We start from the raw sequence: 18483 nt of genomic DNA, 5'->3' as shown, positions 1-18483 counted from the left end.
GGAAAAAAAGTCGTTATTTTTCCTTACTATTATTATCAAGTCACTGCTACCTTTATTTGTTTAAATAACAACAATTTATTCATAATGTATATACAATAAATAAAGTAAAAATATAAATGCGATGAATGAGTCATTCGTTATGTTCTGCCTTCTCATTGGTCGCCAATTGGTGGCGCAGTTCAGCAAGGACGTGCGGTTTGTTGACATCGGAACAGCCTCTGAAACGCTGCAATGTTTGTCTTTCAAGACACAATGTTGAAGCTGAGCAATGTCATCCGTGTCGTTTTGAATCCAAATATCATCCACGGTATCATCCTATTAGAAAGACACATTCTGTAAGTTTGTTTTATATCTGGGTCATTATTGGTAGCGATAAGGGTTTCCTGCTGCTATCCGGGCTAATAACGCTAGCCTTCCGCCCATCCTGTGCCATGCACAGCCCAAAATAATCAAATGTTGTCTTTTAAATTACTCAAATCAACTGTGTATACTGCGTTACTGCGAACTGCACCAGCATGTGTGGTTGATAGATACATGCGTGTCACTCAGAGTAGAATGACATTTTTATAGTGCATAGTTAATATTGATATAACATTATTATACCGGCACAACAACGGAGCATAGTCATCACACAACATGATATGTATAATACAGACATAAGATTGGTTTGTCAATATTCTATTAAAGCTTTTTTTTTATTGTTTAGCACAAGCTATTTAGCTGGCCCTTCCTCACTTTGAGCCATGGCAACGCCGACCCCCCCACAGTCCATCCTGAGGGAGTTCTGCCCTCTGTACTACGTGCTGAACAGCATCCCAGAAAAGGTACCCCCCCCCCCCCCCACACACACACACACACACACACACACACACACGCACACACATCACATACAGATCAGAAGGATTAGTATAGTCATATGAAGGATTGAGATTTTGTATGCCTTAAGAAGATCATTATATTATTTTTAAGGTAAAGGTGATACCTTTACAAATGAATGTCCTCAAAGATGGTCCGTCCCTGGTTGTACCGTGTTCCTGCATGGCTCCAGGTCCAGAAGGGGTTCCGCTCCGTGTTGGTGTACCTGACCGCGCTGGACAGCAGCCGGGACTTCATCGCCGTGGGCAGCAGTATTGGAGTCCTCTACCTGTACTCCCGCAGGCTCAGTCACATGGACAAGCACCACATCAAGGTGAGCTGTCTGTACTGCACACCACATCAAGGTGAGCTGTCTGTACTGCACACCACATCAAGGTGAGCTGTCTGTACTGTATCAGTCACATGGACAAGCACCACATCGAGGTGAGCTGTCTGTACTACACACCACATCAGGGTTAGCTGTCTGTACTGCACACCACATCAAGGTGAGCTGTCTGTACTGTATCAGTCACATGGACAAGCACCACATCAAGGTGAGCTGTCTGTACTGCACACCACATCAAGGTGAGCTGTCTGTACTGCACACCACATCAAGGTGAGCTGTCTGTACTGTATCAGTCACATGGACAAGCACCACATCGAGGTGAGCTGTCTGTACTACACACCACATCAAGGTGAGCTGTCTGTACTGTATCAGTCACATGGACAAGCACCACATCGAGGTGAGCTGTCTGTACTGTACACCACATCAGGGTTAGCTGTCTGTACTGTATCAGTCACATGGACAAGCACCACATCGAGGTGAGCTGTCTGTACTGTACACCACATCAGGGTTAGCTGTCTGTACTGTATCAGTCACATGGACAAGCACCACATCAAGGTGCGTTCGGTTAACCCTAACACTACACTAGAAAATATTGGGATGCTTTCCCTCCAAACCATTAATATATACTGTATATATATATATATATATATATTTTTTAGATGTATAAGGCATTATCATACTGCTACACATCATTCAGAATATCTTGGATATAGGATATTAATTTTATGAATACTTGAATTATAATAATGATATACATATCATATAAACATGAAACTAATTATTTAGAAAAATCATATTTCGAGGCACTGTCAGAATTTCCCCCTGAAATCATCTATATGCTCTTATTCTATATGGTCGCATCTTGTGTGCGTGTGTGTGTGTGTGTGTGTGTGTGTGTGTGTGTGTGTGTGTACAGGGAAAATCTGAAGCTATTACAGCAGTGAAACTCCTCAGCTGTTTTGACGATCTTGTTGCTGTGGGAACGGCATCAGGACGGGTTACGGTGTTCCAGCTCGTCTCTCAACTCCCTGGCCGGAATAAGCAGGTACAGGAAGCGCAGGAGGAGGTCAGGAAGTACAGTGGGTAGGAAAATAAGTACAGGAGGAAGGACAGAAAGTACCGTGGGATGGACAGGAAGTAAGATGGGAAGGAAAGTAAGTACAGTAGGATGGACAGGAAAAACAGTGGGATGGACGGTAAGTAGTGTGGGAAGAACATTAAGTAAGGAAGTTTAGAAGGAAGTACAAGAAGCAGTGCGTTTCAAACTGTGGGTCGAGACCAATAAGCAAGGCAGCACGTGGATGATGTGCGTCATGTCAGTGATGATCCTGAGAATGTTTGAAGTCTCACAAGGGGAATACGAATTACTTACATAGAGAAATGTTTATCATCCCACTTTTAGGAAGTATTTTGTTACTTATTTTACTGCACAAAAATATCGGGTTAGGCCAAAAATGCCTCCATCCGTGGGTCCCAGTCTGGGCCCTGCTAGGCCCAGTAGAGACCAGAGGGTTGGTAGTGCAGTTGCTGGTTGAAGAGGCAGGCTGACCGCTGGCTGTCTCCCCAGCTGCGGCGCTTCGATGTGCTTGGCCTCCACAAGAGCACCGTGACCTGCCTGGCCTGGAGCACCAATGGGGCCAAGCTCTTCTCCGGGGACGACAAGGGCCGGGTGGTCTTCACCGCCCTGGAGCTCGACAAGGTCCAGCCACAACACAGCCGCACACGCACGGGCACACACACACACACACAAACACGCAAAGGGCATGGACGCACACACATGCACGCACGCACGTTACGAACATAGCAAGGTACAAAGCGTCACACAACAACAACGTAATGTAACACAACATAACATAGCACAACGTAACGCAACAGAAACACAACGCAATGTACCACAACGATACACAACATGACTTCACAACAGAAAACAATGCCCATACAATTTGATATACTGTATGACGGCATTATCAAACACACGAAAATATCCATTTTAAATGAGATCCATTTTACCCAAGATCCCAACCATAACGTTTGTGTCTGTCTGTCTGTCTTGTCTGTCTGTCTGTCTGTCTGTCTGTCTGTCTGTCTGTCTGTCTCTGTGTGTGTGTGTGTGTGTGTGTGTGTGTGTGTGTGTGTGTGTGTGTGTGTGGCAGGGGGAGTGTAAGCCGGTGATATTCCTGGAGGAGGCGTCTGGGATCGTCCAGCTGGAGTACAGCCACACGGTGCTGCTGGTGTGCAGCCAGCAGAGGGCGCTGTTCTTTTCCACCCAGCAGCAGGTCCTGCAGCAGATGGGGACCAAGCCAAGGAAGAGGTCAGAGGCCCCTGATTGACTCTGGGCTATCTCCCTGCCCCTTCTTTATTTATAGACCTAATTTAATATATAAACCTTTTGATCCTAATAATTCTGAACCCAAAATCGCTACACAAGCCTTATCGAATATAGTTAGAATTATTATTCATATTGTGACTAAACGTGTGTGTGTGTGTGTGTGTGCCCTGACTGCATGTGTCTTTGTGTGTGTGTGTGTGTGTGTGTGTGTGTGTGTGTGGGTCCTGCTGTGTATGTGTCCTGACTGTGTGTGTGTGTACTGACTGTTTGTGTGTGTGTGTGTGTGTCCTGAATGTGTGTGTGTGTGTGCGTGTGTGTGCTGACTGTTTGTGTGGGAGCAGTGGGCGGTTCGGGGCCTGCTTCCTGCCCGCTCTGTGTAAGCAGAGCGACCTCCAGGTGCTGGCTGCACGGCCGGGCTTCAGGCTGTGGAGGGCCGACATCCAGGGCCTGGTGGAGGACACGCAGCTCTTCAAAGACCTCTTCAGCACTCCTGTAGGCTCCTGTTAGCACACAGCTAGGCTCACACATTAGCACACAGCTAGACTCACATTACCACAAAGCGAGGCTAACATTAGCACAAAGCTAGGCTAACATTATTGCACACAGCTAGGCTAACATTATAGCACACGGCTAGACTCACATTAGCACAAAGCTAGGCTAAACTTCGCACAAAGCTGGGCTAACATTATAGCATACAGCAAGGTAAAATTAGCACAAAGCTAGCCTCACATTAGCACAACCGGGCTGACATTATAAAGATAGACTTACATTAGCAAAGATATCCGCAAACATTTTAGCACACAGCTCTGCTAAAATTAAGTACTGAGCTAGGCTTACGATAGCATGCAACTAGGTTAATATGAGCACAAAGATAGGCACTGTTCATAGGGTAATAGGGTAACATTGTAATCTGGTCCTCATTTGCGCTAAGCTAGGCTAACATTTTGCAGAAGTAGAAATCAAAAATCGTTGTGCACATTATAGCATGGTCCTCTTAGCAAGGAGCTAGGCAAATACATCTACCTGTCTTCCTGTTCACCTATCTGTCTGTCTGTCAGGTCCCGGAGTTCCAGTTGTTCCCCCGGCCGTCCACAGCAGGCGCCTACCACCCGGCAGAAAGACAGCTGGGTCTGCTTTCCTGTTTCCATAGAGACGGCTGGCTGCTCAGCTGGAACGAATACAGCGTCTATGTCGTCGACTGTCTTAACGAGGTGCCTCCATTATCCTCTTCATTTTTTGCTAACTGATAATTAACTTTCATTAGCAATAGTACTGGATCTATAATAACTCCTCTATAGTGATCTATTGGATAAAAGGTTTTTGTATTGGTGTAAGGGTATTAGTTAAGGTACTGGTATCGTCAGGGGATGGGTTAAGGTACTCGTATTGTCAGGGTATGGGTTAAGGTACTGGTATGGGCTTCAGGGTATTGGTTCATGTAACTGGTATTGTCAGGGGATGGGTTAAGGTGCTGGTATGGGTTAAGGTACTGGTATGGGCGTCACGGTATTGGTTAAGGTACTGGTATTGTCAGGGTATGGGTTAGAGTACTGGTATTGTCAGGGGATCGGTTCATGTACTGGTATTTTCAGGGGATGGGTTAAGGTACTGGTATTGTCAGGGTACTGGTTGAGGTACTGGTATGGTTGTCAGGGTGGGTAAATTCGTGTGTTGCGTCCAGGTGGTGATTGGAGCTCTGGAGAGTTGTGGAGACATCGTGGCCGTGTCCTCCTGCCAGAACGAGGTGTTCATCCTGAAAGGAGACCGAGACATCATCCGGATCTCCAGCTGTCCTGAGGGACAGACCCCCTGTAAGACCCCCTTCCCCTCTACTGCTGCACCCCTCTTCTAGTGCACCCTAGCCTGCCTTTTGCCAGACCAAGCGCAATCGTAGATTGCGCTTGGTCTGGGGAGGCTGCCGTCATTTTCTTCAGGCGTAGTTCAAACGACTCTGTACCGCGATTGGCTGCCTGCCGTCGCTTCCCTGTCGCCATTGTGTTACGCCAGCCAATACCACCAGGGCGAAAAGCCAGCTCGGTGATTGGCTCCCGTAAAAGCGGATTGGAAGCAGAAAAAAATGTATGAAATGCTCCTCTCCAGACCCTTCTGCAGGGCGAGTTCAAATCGCCGGCAGAATGGGCGGGGTTACCCAGTCTAGCCGCACCCCTCTATTGCTGCACCCAACTACTGGTTACCAGTACCCCTCTACTGGTAACCAGTACCGCTCTTTTCTCTTCTCTCTCTCCTCCTCTCGTAGCGTCTGATTCGTCCGCCGGCCTCGCGTCACCTTTGACCACGCCCACTGTTCTCTCTCCACCAATCGGTTCGGTGGAAACCGCCCAACCCATCCGAACCATGGCTATCGTCATGGAGAAGCAGGACGCGGGCGGGGGAGCGAGGAGCGCTGGGGAGGAGGAGGAGGAGGAGGAGCAGGAGGCGGAGCAGCAGCAGGAGGAGGAGGTGCAGCAGGAGGAGGAGCAGGAGGGGGGTGTTGAGGGTTCCGCGCCCCACGGCGTCGGCTCCAGGCGGGACCTGCAGCTGCTCTTCCTCCTGCCGGTCGGGGAGCACTCCCCCCAGCGCGGCTCCAACCACAGCCGCAGCAGCTCCGTCACCTCCTGGGACAGCGGCTCCACCTCGCTGACCCCCGACCTCTCTGAGCTGGGCTCCAAGCGCTACAGCGCCTCCCTGGACCCGGAGGACCTGCAGCAGGAGCTGGTGGTGAAGGCCATCCGCGTGAAGAAGAAGATGAGGCGGGGACGCAAAGGTAGGAGCCCGTCTGTCTGCTGCCCCGTCTCACTGCGGGGCTGTCCCCCCCCTCCCCCGCTCAGTGACCCGGGGCCCGTCTGTCTGCTGCCCCGTCTCACTGCAGTGCTGTCCCCCCCCCTCCCCCGCTCAGTGACCCGGGGCCCGTCTGTCTGCTGCCCCGTCTCACTGCAGGGCTGTCCCCCCCTCCCCCGCTCAGTGACCCGGGGCCCGTCTGTCTGCTGCCCCGTCTCACTGCAGTGCTGTCCCCCCCCTCCCCCGCTCAGTGACCCGGGGCCCGTCTGTCTGCTGCCCCGTCTCACTGCGGGGCTGTCTCCCCCCGCTCAGAGACCCTGACAAAAGGCTCAGTCCTGGTCCCATGTCGACGCAGCGCAATGACCCCGCAGACGCTCCGACCTGTTTTGGTTCTGTGTCGGGTTTAAATGAGAGGACCAATCACAGCCCTTGCTGCTGCGTCGCCTCAACGAAATGTTAGAACAAATTCACATTCAAATTTCACGGACGTGATGGGTCCTTAAACCCCTTTGCGTCGCGTCGACGTGGACCCATAATAACACCTTGAGAGCCTTTCATGTTTTAAGCCTTAAACCGTGAAAGACTCTCATTGGTGTATCTAGATGGGCTGGGCAAAAATATCGATTCATCAATGCACTGCAGTATATTTGTTCTCGGTTCAATTTCGATTCAGAATTTTTTTGAAATCAATTATTTCCATTAAAAGAAAAAAAAAAGAAGCATACTCAGTCATTGTAATCTAGAAGCGAGTATGCCTAAATGTACATGCCCTTTTACATTTGTCCATGTTATGATTGTTACTTTTATGCTGCCAGTTCAGCTCAGGAACAATACTATACAATGGTGTATTCCCTTTTTTGCTAGTTAAAGCACGATGAAATGGTTAATTCATTTTGAAATGGTTAATTCTAAATAATATTTAGGTATTTTTGTCATCTGCACGTATTATTGAATCGATATCGAAGCAATTGGATCAATATCAAATCGAATCGAATCGATATCGAATCAAGACCTAAAGAATCAAATTGAATTGAATTGTGAGGTACCTGGCAATACCCAGGCCTAGTATCTAGATATGTTCAAAGTAAGTAATACTGTAGTTGTGAATAAAGCCTGAAACTACCACAAGTTATTGTTGTAAAAGTAACACAAGCATGTGTCTCACCCTCTACCTGTCTCTCTGCTTGTGTATGAATCATTCTACCTGGCTTTCTGCCTGTGTGACGGTTCATCCACCTGTCTCTGCTTGTGTATGAATCATTCTACCTGTCTTTCTGCCTGTGTGACGATCCATCCACCTGTCTCTGCTTGTGTATGAATCATTCTACCTGTCTCTCTGCCTGTGTGTGAATCACTCTCTCTCTGCCTGTGTAAATCCCTGTACCCGTCTCTCTGCCTGTGTAAACCCTTGTACCTGTCTCTCTGCGTGTGTAACTCCCTGTACCCGTCTCTCTGCCTGTGCAAACCCCTGCACCCGTCTCTCTGCCCGTGTAAACCCCTGCACCCGTCTCTCTGCCCGTGTAAACCCCTGCGCCCGTCTCTCTGCTCGTGTAAACCCCTGCGCCCGTCTCCCTGCGTGTCTGCAGACAGCTGCAGCAGGAGGACCATTTCAGACGGGGGCTGGTCCGAGCCCATGGTGGAGGTGCAGGACGGGGCCGGTAGCCACGGCAACCCTCAAAACCAGCAGCCCCTCCGGGAGCACCTGCCCCCCGAGCCTGAGCCCAGCCGACCCCAGGACCAGCAGGCCTCGTCGGGGTAAACAGCGCCCCCTCACGGCCCGGAGAGGCTTCGCCTCGGCGTGTGCCGGCTGCTCATCGAGCTGTATGGTTTCAGTCACGGCGCAGCTGGACAGCCACGTCACCTAGACACACGAGTGTATAGCGGTCACTGAGGTGTCACATCTTACGGACGTTAATGTGTTCACTTGTCTCCCGGTTCTTCTGAAACTAAGAGGTTATCTCAGAATTTTGAGAAAAGTTTTAATGAAGAATTGATTATAATTCACTCACCCTCTCTTTCCCTCTCTTACCCTCTCTTACCCTCCCTTACCCTCTCTTACCCCCTCTTACCCTCCCTTACCCTCCCTTACCCTCTCTTACCCTCTCTTACCCTCTCTTTCCCTCTCTTACCCTCTCTTACCCTCCCTTACCCTCTCTTACCCTCTCTTACCCTCTCTTACCCTCCCTTACCCTCTCTTACCCTCCCTTACCCTCTCTTACCCTCTCTTACCCTCTCTTACCCTCTCTTACCCTCCCTTACCCCCTCTTACCCCCTCTTACCCTCCCTTACCCCCTCTTACCCTCTCTTACCCTCTCTTACCCTCCCTTACCCCCTCTTACCCCCTCTTACCCTCCCTTACCCTCTCTTACCCCCTCTTACCCTCTCTTACCCTCTCTTACCCTCTCTTACCCTCTCTTACCCTCTCTTACCCCCTCTTACCCTCTCTTACCCTCCCTTACCCTCTCTTACCCTCTCTTACCCTCTCTTATCCTCTCTTACCCCCTCTTACCCTCTCTTACCCTCTCTTACCCTCTCTTACCCCCTCTTACCCTCTCTTACCCTCTCTTACCCTCTCTTACCCTCTCTTATCCTCTCTTACCCCCTCTTACCCTCTCTTACCCTCTCTTACCCTCTCTTACCCTCTCTTACCCTCCCCTACCCTCTCTTACCCCCTCTTACCCTCTCTTACCCTCTCTTACCCTCCCTTACCCTCCCTTACCCTCTCTTACCCTCTCTTACCCTCCCCTACCCTCTCTTACCCCCTCTTACCCTCTCTTACCCTCTCTTACCCTCTCTTACCCTCTCTTAACCTCTCTTACCCTCTCTTACCCTCTCTTACCCTCTCTTACCCCCTCTTACCCTCTCTTACCCTCTCTTACCCTCCCTTACCCTCCCTTACCCTCTCTTACCCTCTCTTACCCTCTCTTACCCTCTCTTATCCTCTCTTACCCCCTCTTACCCTCTCTTACCCTCTCTTACCCTCTCTTACCCTCTCTTACCCTCCCCTACCCTCTCTTACCCCCTCTTACCCTCTCTTACCCTCTCTTACCCTCCCTTACCCTCCCTTACCCTCTCTTACCCTCTCTTACCCTCCCCTACCCTCTCTTACCCCCTCTTACCCTCTCTTACCCTCTCTTACCCTCTCTTACCCTCTCTTACCCTCTCTTACCCTCTCTTACCCTCTCTTACCCTCCCTTACCCCCTCTTACCCTCTCTTACCCTCTCTTACCCTCTCTTACCCTCCCTCAGCTCAGAGGCCGGCCCCGCCTCCCTCCCCCCCCTCCTGCTGGGGGACCCCCCCGACCCTGCCATCCCCCCCACCCCGGACGTGGACCTCCTGCTGGAGTGCAGCTTCTCCTACCTGCAGGCGTCCCAGGAAGCCCCCCCCGGCTCCGGCCTGCTGCCCAATGAGGAGGACGAGGAGGAGTTCCTGATTGGACCAGAGGAAGAGGAGGAGGAGGAGGAGGTGGGCGGGCGAGGGGAGACGAAGGGAGGGGAGGAACTGGACCTCCTGCGCTGTTGTTCTCCGGGGCTGGCGCCAGGGATGCCAGATCGGGTAATCTGCCCAATCTGGCAACCCTGGCTGCAGCGCGCTGCAGCCAGGGTTGCCAGATTGGGCAGATTACCCGATCTGGCAACAAAGATTTTATTACGCAAGCTGCAGCCAGTAACTCGGGTTCCCAGTAGCTTGGGCGGGAGATCTGGGCCAATCTGGCAACCCTGGCTGGCGGCCATGTTAACACCCCGTCGAATAAGACAATACTGCATCCGTCCCACACGGGGAAAATCGGGACAGATGTTGTGTTCTGTTATGACGCGGGCGGCAGTAGCTCAGAAGGTAGAGCTGGTAACTAACTAAAAAAAAAAGTAATGTTAATGTAGGCCTCATGTTGCAATGCATTGTGGGTGACGGTCGGGACAGAAGTGTCCGGTGTTGGCACACGGGATCTCTGACCCCGCCCCCCCCCCCCACCCCCATGCGTGGGCTGACTGAGCCCCTGTGGTCTGGCAGGACGCGGCGCCCCCCTGTGGCCGGGAGGACCACTCCACCGTGTCCACCCTGGACCCCGAGGCCAGCGACGAGGAGGAGGACATCTACCGCTGCGGCGGAGCGCTCCCCGGTGGAGAGCCGGGGTACCCCCCGGTGCGGCCCGCCGAGGAGGACCAGCGGTCACCTAAAGGAGACCAGGTGGGACCAGGGGAGACCAGGTTGGGGAGACAAGGGGGTGAGACCAGGGGGGTGAGACCAGGGGGGTGAGACCAGGGGAGGGAGACCAGGGGAGGGAGACCAGGGGAGGGAGACAAGGGGGTGAGACCAGGGGAGGGAGACAAGGGGTTGAGACCAGGTTGGGGAGACAAGGGGGTGAGACCAGGGGGTGAGACCAGGGGAGGGAGACCAGGGGAGGGAGACCAGGGGAGGGAGACCAGGGGGGGAGACCAGGGGAGACAGAGCAGGACTTACGTGTGTGTGTGTGTGTGTGTGTGTGTCCGTGTGCCTGTGTGTGTGTGTGTGTGTGTGTGTGTGTGTGTGTGTCCGTGTGCCTGTGTGTCTGTTTATGTCTGTGTGTGTGTGTCTGTGTGTGTGTCTGTGTGTGTGTGTGTGTGTGTGTGTGTGTGTGTGTGTGTGTGTGTGTGTGTAGCTGGCAGAGTGCTGGATGGGGTACCCTGGTCCAGGCTGTGGCATCCTGAGTCTCCATGTGACTGACAGGTGAGAGGTTCAACCTAACTTTATTAGCAGTAACTCATCCCACAATACAGAGGTATGTACACCAGGTGGCACTCTGTGCTACAAATGTGTTAGCGTTATAGCTATGTGCGCTGTTGTGTGTATTACAGGTGTGTGTTTGGTGTGTATTATGGGTGTGTTACAGGAATGTGCGCTGTTGTGTTTGTGGGTGTGTACCAAGTGTGGGTTATGGGTGAGTTACAGGTATGTGTGCTGTTGGGTGTATTATAAGTGTGTGTGGGGTGTGTATTATGGCTGTGTTACAGGTACAGTGGGGCAAAAAAGTATTTAGTCAGCCACCAATTGTGCAATCTCCCACTTAAAAAGATGAGAGAGGCCTGTAATTTTCATCATAGGTATACCTCAGCTATGAGAGACAAAATGAAAAAAAAAATATCTAGAAAATCACATTGTCTGATTTTTAAAGAATTTATTTGCAAATTATGGTGGAAAATAAGTATTTGGTCAATAACAATAGGTCATCTCAATACTTTGTTACATGCCTTTTGTTGGCAATGACAGAGGTCAAACGTTTTCTGTAAGTCTTTACAAGGTTTTCACACACTGCTGCTGGTATTTTGGCCCATTCCTCCATGCAGATCTCCTCTAGAGCAGTGATGTTTTTGGGCCTTCGCTGGGCAACACAGACTTTCAACTCCCTCCAAAGATTTTCTATGGGGTTGAGATCTGGAGACTGGCTAGGCAACTCCAGGACCTTGAGATGCTTCTTACGAAGCCACTCCTTCGTTGCCCGGGCGGTGTGTTTGGGGTCATTGTCATGCTGAAAGACCCAGCCACGTTTCATCTTCAGTGCCCTTGCTGATGGAAGGAGGTTTTCACTCAAAATCTCACAATACATGGCCCCATTCATTCTTTCCGTCACACGGATCAGACGTCCTGGTCCCTTGGCAGAAAAACAGCCCCAAAGCATGATGTTTCCACCCCCATGCTTCACTGTAGGTATGGTGTTCTTTGGATGCAACTCAGCATTCTTTCTCCTCCAAACACGACGAGTTGAGTTTTTACCAAAAAGTTATATTTTGGTTTCATCTGACCATATGACATTCTCCCAATCCTGTTCTGGATCATCCAAATGCTCTCTAGCAAACTTCAAACGGGCCCGGACATACAGTGGCTTTAGCAGGGGGACACGTCTGGCACTGCAGGATTTGAGTCCCTGGCGGCGTAGTGTGTTAGTGATGGTAGCCTTTGTTACTTTGGTCCCAGCTCTCTGGAGGTCATTCACTAGGTCCCCCCCGTGTGGTTCTGGGATTTTTGTTCACCATTCTTGTGATCATTTTGACCCCACAGGGTGAGATCTTGCGTGGAGCCCCAGATCGAGGGAGATTATTAGTGGTCTTGTATGTATTCCATTTCCTAATAATTGCTCCCACAGTTGATTTCTTCAAACCAAGCTGCTAACCTATTGCAGATTCAGACTTCCCAGCCTGGTGCAGGTCTATAATTGTGTTTCTGGTGTCCTTTGACAGCTCTTTGGTCTTGGTCATAGTGGAGTTTGGAGAGTGACTGTTTGAGGTTGTGGACAGGTGTCTTTTATACTGATAAGGAGTTCAAACAGGTCCCATTAATACAGGTAACGAGTGGAGGACAGAGGAGCCAATTAAAGAAGAAGTAACAGGTCTGTGACAGCCAGAAATCTTGCTGGTTTGTAGGTGACCAAATACTTATTTTCCACCATAATTTGCAAATAAATTCTTAAAAAATCAGACAATGTGATTTTCTGGATTTTTTTTTTTTTCATTTTGTCTCTCATAGCTGAGGTTTACCTATGATGAAAATTACAGGCCTCTCTCGTCTTTTTAAGTGGGAGAACTTGCACAATTGGATGCTGACTAAATACTTTTTTGCCCCACTGTATGTGTGCTGTCGTTTGTGGGCCCCTGTGCCCACTCAAGGGCCCCTGACCACCAGAGTGCACTCCACACTGGGCTAGATAACGCTCCACAGTGACATGAGCCAAGGCTTGCCCAGTTCTCTGGAACTTGATGACGACGGGTTCTGTAGAATACAGGTTATGGTTTCACTTTCACTGTCGGGCGTTCCATTCCTCTGAACCTGTGAGGCGGGTTGTGGCTCAAGCCAGTCGACGGTTTCAAACCGCCGTGTGTCAACAATGCCCGACAGGGCCAGGCGGTTGACTATGTGTTGTGGAATTATCAATCATCATGGTTGTAAAGAATATGGACAAATGATTTAAACCTCGATCATATCCTATACTGTTTGATCGCGAAGGCCTCTTTGTTCGTTCTGCTTTACATCTAGAAACCACTCCCTTCTTCTCTCTGTAATTGAATGGTGTCAGGATGTGTGTATTTGCGCTGCCACTGTAATTCAATTCAATTCAATTCAATTTTATTTGTATAGCCCTTAATCACCATTACAGTCTCAAAGGGCTTAACAGGCCAAACATTTATGACACCCCCCTTTACCCAAGCCCCCACAAGGGCAAGAAAAAACTCCCTCGAAATTAGCAAGGAAGAAATCTTGAGAGGAAACGCACAGCAGGGGATCCCTTCTGCCAGGGATGGTCAGGAGTGCAGTGGGTGCCATAATTGACATACAGGTAAATACATGCGCATCACGTTAAAATGGTGATGTGGTGCTGGCCGGTTGACCACGAGGAGAGTCCAGGCATCCAGTCCAGTCACCGCCACACGTTCGCATCTGTCGTTCTCGCTGTAGCCATGAGGTCCGACGGCGATGCCGAGCCACCGACCTCCCTGTATTGGGGTTGCTGCGGCCGTACAGGCTCATCCGTTCTTCTCCGTAGTGTGTCGCAGGTGAACAGGGTCTCTCCTTCAGCCCTGTCCGATCCTAACCCCCCCCCCCCCCCCCCGTGGGTTTACCTGTGTTGCAGGTATGTGTGGTGTCTGGACTTCAAAGGGGTCCTGTTCTGCAGCCTCCTGCCCGACGGGGGTCTGAAATGGCAGCGCTTCGAAGACAACATCCACCAGGTGGCGGTGTCCCCATCAGGTCAGTGGAGCGTGTAGCGTCACATGTTTATAGTGGGGGGGGCAACACACTGAGACTCTACTGGGGGGCCAGCACACTGGGACTCTACTGGGGGGCCAGCCAACACACTGGGACTCTACTGGGGGGGGGCCAACACACTGGGACTCTACTAGGGGGGGCCAACACACTGGGACTCTACTAGGGGGGGCCAACACACTGGGACTCTACTAGGGGGGGCCAACACACTGGGACTCTACTGGGGGGGGCCAACACACTGGGACTCTACTGGGGGGGGCCAACACACTGGGACTCTACTGGGGGGCCAGCCAACACACTGGGACTCTACTAGGGGGGGCCAACACACTGAGACTCTACTAGGGGGGGCCAACACACTGGGACTCTACTGGGGGGCCAGCCAACACACTGGGACTCTACTGGGGGGGGCCAACACACTGGGACTCTACTAGGGGGGGCCAACACACTGTGACTCTACTAGGGGGGGCCAACACACTGGGACTCTACTGGGGGGCCAGCCAACACACTGGGACTCTACTGGGGGGCCAGCCAACACACTGGGACTCTACTAGGGGGGGCCAACACACTGGGACTCTACTGGGGGGCCAGCCAACACACTGGGACTCTGGCCCTGAGGGCCACTGGGAGCCCGTCACTGGGACGCTCCCAGTGGCCCTTAGGGCTATTGGGAGCCAGTCAACCCCCTGGGACCCCCTGTTGAACGTGTTTCAGGAGGTCTGCTGTGGAAGGTGGAGCAGAAGACCATGACGGCCTACGCCTGCGGGAAGGTGTCCATCAAGGGGAAGCGCCACTGGTACAAAGCCCTGGAGCACACCGCCTCCGTCGCCCTCAGCAACAACACCGCCTGGATCCTCCGCACCAACGGAGACCTCTACCTGCAGACAGGTGTGTGTCTGTCTGTGTGTGTGTGTGTGTGTGTGTGTGTGTGTGTGTGTGTGTGTGTGTGTGTGTGTGTGTGTGTGTGTGTGTGTGTGTGTGTAAGACCACTCCCTATGTATTTGACTGGTGTGTGCCTCCATATCTGACACTCTACTCTCTCTCTCTGTCTGTCTGTCTGTCTCTCTCTCTCTGTCTGTCTGTCTGTCTGTCTGTCTGTCTGTCTGTCTGTCGCTGTCTCTCTCTCTCTCTCTCTCTCTCTCTCTCTCTCTCTTCCCCCCCCCCATCAGGTCTGAGTGCCGAGCGCCCCTGCGCCCGCTCGGTGAAGGTGGAGACCCCGTGCTCCTTCTCCCAGGTGTGTGCGCGAGGGGGCGTGGTCTGGGCCCTGAGCGAGGAGGGGGCCGTCTTCTACAGGGAGGGGCTGAGCAGCTACTGCTGTGAGGGGGACAGCTGGAGGAACGACAAGATCAGGTACACACACACACACACACACACACACACCAAACACACACACACACACACACCAAACACACACGCAGACACACACACAACATGAATACACCACGCTCGCTTTGTTCACAAGAATCCTACCATCGACAATCCTAAACCCCTCCAGCTCACGCCACCCAGCTAGCTCTACTACGCTAGCTGATCGATGCTAGCTGAGCTACGTTAGCTGATCCATGCTAGCTGAGCTACGCTAGCGAGCCAAGCTAGCTGGCCTCACCCAGTGGACGCCCAGTCAGAGGAAAGAACTCTGTGAGGGAGTCTCCCGCCTACTCACTGGGGCTCCGTCTTACACATTGCAACGTAGTTTTTGTTCTCCATGTATTTGTAACATGTATTAACTTCATCCATTTTTAAATTTTTTTTATTGTGTGTGTGCGTGCGTTCGCATGTGTGGCGTGCGTGTGTGTGTGTGTGTGTGTGTGTGCAGCGAGGCGCAGGGGGTCCAGCTGATGTGTGTGTCTCTGGGCCCCAGCGGTGTGGTCTGGGCGCTGGACGCCAGCGGGGCTCTGTGGTTCAGGACCGGGGTCTCCCCCGCCAGCCCCCAGGGGGGGGACCACCACTGGTGGCAGGTACACACACACACTATACACTAAACACTATATACACACACACACACTATACACTAAACACTACACACACACACACACTATACACTAAACACTATACACACACACTCACACACTATACACTAAACACTATACACACACACAAACACTATACACTAAACACTATACACACACACTCACACACTATACACTAAACACTATATACACACACACACACTATACACTAAACACTATATACACACACACTATACACTAAACACTATACACACACACACACTATACACTAAACACTATATATACACACACACACACACACACTATACACTAAACACTATACACACACACTCACACACTATACACCAAACACTATACACACACACTCACACACACACTATACACTAAACACTATACACACACACACACACACACACTATACACTAAACACTATATATATATACACACACACAAACACACACACACTATACACTAACACACACACACACCAGTACCAGTATAATCGATGTGGTAGTATGGTATAATACCAGTATAATAGATGTGCTAGTGGTATAATACCAGTATAATAGATGTACTAGTGGTATAATACCATTTTAATAGATGTGCTAGTGGTATAATACCAGTATAATATATGTTCTAGTGGTATAATACCAGTATAATAGATGTACTAGTGGTGTAATACCAGTATAATAGATGTGGTAGTATGGTATAATACAGTATAATGGATGTACTAGTGGTGTAATACCAGTATAATAGATGTACTAGGGGTGTAATACCAGTATAATGGATGTACTAGTGGTGTAATACCAGTATAATAGATGTACTAGGGGTGTAATACCAGTATAATAGATGTACTAGGGGTGTAATACCAGTATAATAGATGTACTAGTGGTGTAATACCAGTATAATGGATGTACTAGTGGTGTAATACCAGTATAATAGATGTACTAGGGGTGTAATACCAGTATAATAGATGTACTAGGGGTGTAATACCAGTATAATAGATGTACTAGTGGTGTGATACCAGTACCCGCTGTGCTCCTCAGATCAGCATCACAGACTACGTGGTGTTCGACCAGGGCAGCCTCTTCCAGACCCTGCTGCAGGCCACCCACAGCGTTGCCACGGTGACCAGGACCCCCGTGGAGCGCGTGGCCGAGTGTCTGCGCGTGGCCTTCCTCTCCCAGCAGGCCCAGTGCCAGCCCAGCCTGGTCAGCGCCAACCCCAGTGGGGTCTGGATCGCCTCGGGGCGCAACCACCTCCACGTCGCCAGGGGCAACCTCGTGGGTCAGTGGAGTTATCACTCTGTTGCGAGGGGCAACCTCGTCGGTCAGTAGAGGGACCTCCATGTTGCTAGGGGCGACCACGTGGGTCAGTAGAGTTATCGGCCTGTTGCTAGGGGCAACCTCGTGGGTCAGTAGAGTTATCACCCTGTTGCTAGGGGCAACCTCCTGGGTCAGTGGAGTTATCACTCTGTTGCTAGGGGCAACCTCGTTGGTCAGTATGGTTATCCCCGTGTTGCTAGGGGCAACCATGTTGGTCAGTACGATGAAGTTATCGCCCTGTTGCTAGGGGCAACCTCGTTGGTCAGTAGAGTTATCGCCATGTTGCTAGGGGCAACTTCGTTGGTCAGTAGAGTTATCGCTCTGTTGCTAGGGGCAACCTCGTTTGTCACGTAATCATACCTAATAGAAATAGGAATGTTGCATGAAAATATAGAATAAGAATAAAGAGAACTTTATTCTTATCGATAGGAAAAATTTGGTGCGTGTCTTTTTGGTTAGTGGTAGTTCTATAGTTGTGTGTTTGTGTTTGGTCAGGAACCTTCTGGCAGAACGTTGTTCCCCGAGGAACCGTCTCCTCTACCAGATGGACCTTCATCACCACCTCGGTGCTGCCCTACCGCCCCGGTACACACACACACACACACACACACACACACATTCTGTACATATATATAAATTAGGGCTGTCAAATTAAAGCGTTAATTTCGATTAATTAATCACAGAAAAAATAACAAATGAACGCAGATTAATCACGCTTCTATCGTGCCCTTTGACCCGGTGCTTCATTTGTGTTGAAACAAAATGGAGGCGGACGAGAAGACGCTGCTTGGCCCCGTGAACGGAAAATAGAAGTTTAAACTCCCAGACGGAACTGTAGATAGGAACAGCGTTATCTGCAATCTCTGTAGTAAGGAATTAATTTGATCTTAAAATGCACCGTATGTTAATGAAAGGCATGTTTTAAATAAAAGAGACGTTGAACTTTAAAGTCTATTAAGTCTATTATTCATTGAATCACTCATCTGCCATAATTTACTTGAATTAAATTATTTTGAAATAGGCCTACTTTCTCGGAAAAATGTAAGTATGCGATTAATTTAGCTTAATTAATCACAAAGCCTTTAATTAGATTAATTATTTTATTCGCTTGACAGCCCTAATATATATATATTTATATATCTATACAC

General features: G+C 50.3%; 1 protein-coding gene across 1 annotated transcript in view; it reads left to right on the top strand.

Annotated features, from left to right (window-relative positions):
* The first annotated feature begins 196 nt into the window (after positions 1-196).
* tecpr2 (tectonin beta-propeller repeat containing 2) overlaps positions 197-18483 on the top strand; it is a 24307-nt gene continuing 6020 nt past the window's right edge. The window contains exons 1-20 of the mRNA XM_079752328.1: positions 197-335; positions 707-824; positions 1049-1189; positions 2118-2246; positions 2769-2900; positions 3355-3512; positions 3872-4022; positions 4589-4741; positions 5212-5341; positions 5788-6294; positions 7895-8063; positions 9558-9774; positions 10321-10497; positions 10949-11016; positions 13913-14028; positions 14755-14928; positions 15210-15390; positions 15857-15998; positions 17057-17297; positions 17831-17920. Coding sequence (XP_079608454.1) covers positions 744-824; positions 1049-1189; positions 2118-2246; positions 2769-2900; positions 3355-3512; positions 3872-4022; positions 4589-4741; positions 5212-5341; positions 5788-6294; positions 7895-8063; positions 9558-9774; positions 10321-10497; positions 10949-11016; positions 13913-14028; positions 14755-14928; positions 15210-15390; positions 15857-15998; positions 17057-17297; positions 17831-17920 — 3157 coding nt within the window. The 5' untranslated portion in view covers positions 197-335; positions 707-743. The remainder of the gene's footprint in view (positions 336-706; positions 825-1048; positions 1190-2117; positions 2247-2768; positions 2901-3354; positions 3513-3871; positions 4023-4588; positions 4742-5211; positions 5342-5787; positions 6295-7894; positions 8064-9557; positions 9775-10320; positions 10498-10948; positions 11017-13912; positions 14029-14754; positions 14929-15209; positions 15391-15856; positions 15999-17056; positions 17298-17830; positions 17921-18483) is intronic.

The sequence above is a fragment of the Pollachius pollachius genome (assembly GCF_949987615.1).
Source record: "Pollachius pollachius genome assembly, chromosome: 15".
NCBI lineage: Eukaryota > Metazoa > Chordata > Actinopteri > Gadiformes > Gadidae > Pollachius > Pollachius pollachius.
Note: the sequence above shows the minus strand (reverse complement) of the source record. Positions and strands in the feature narration are given on the sequence as shown.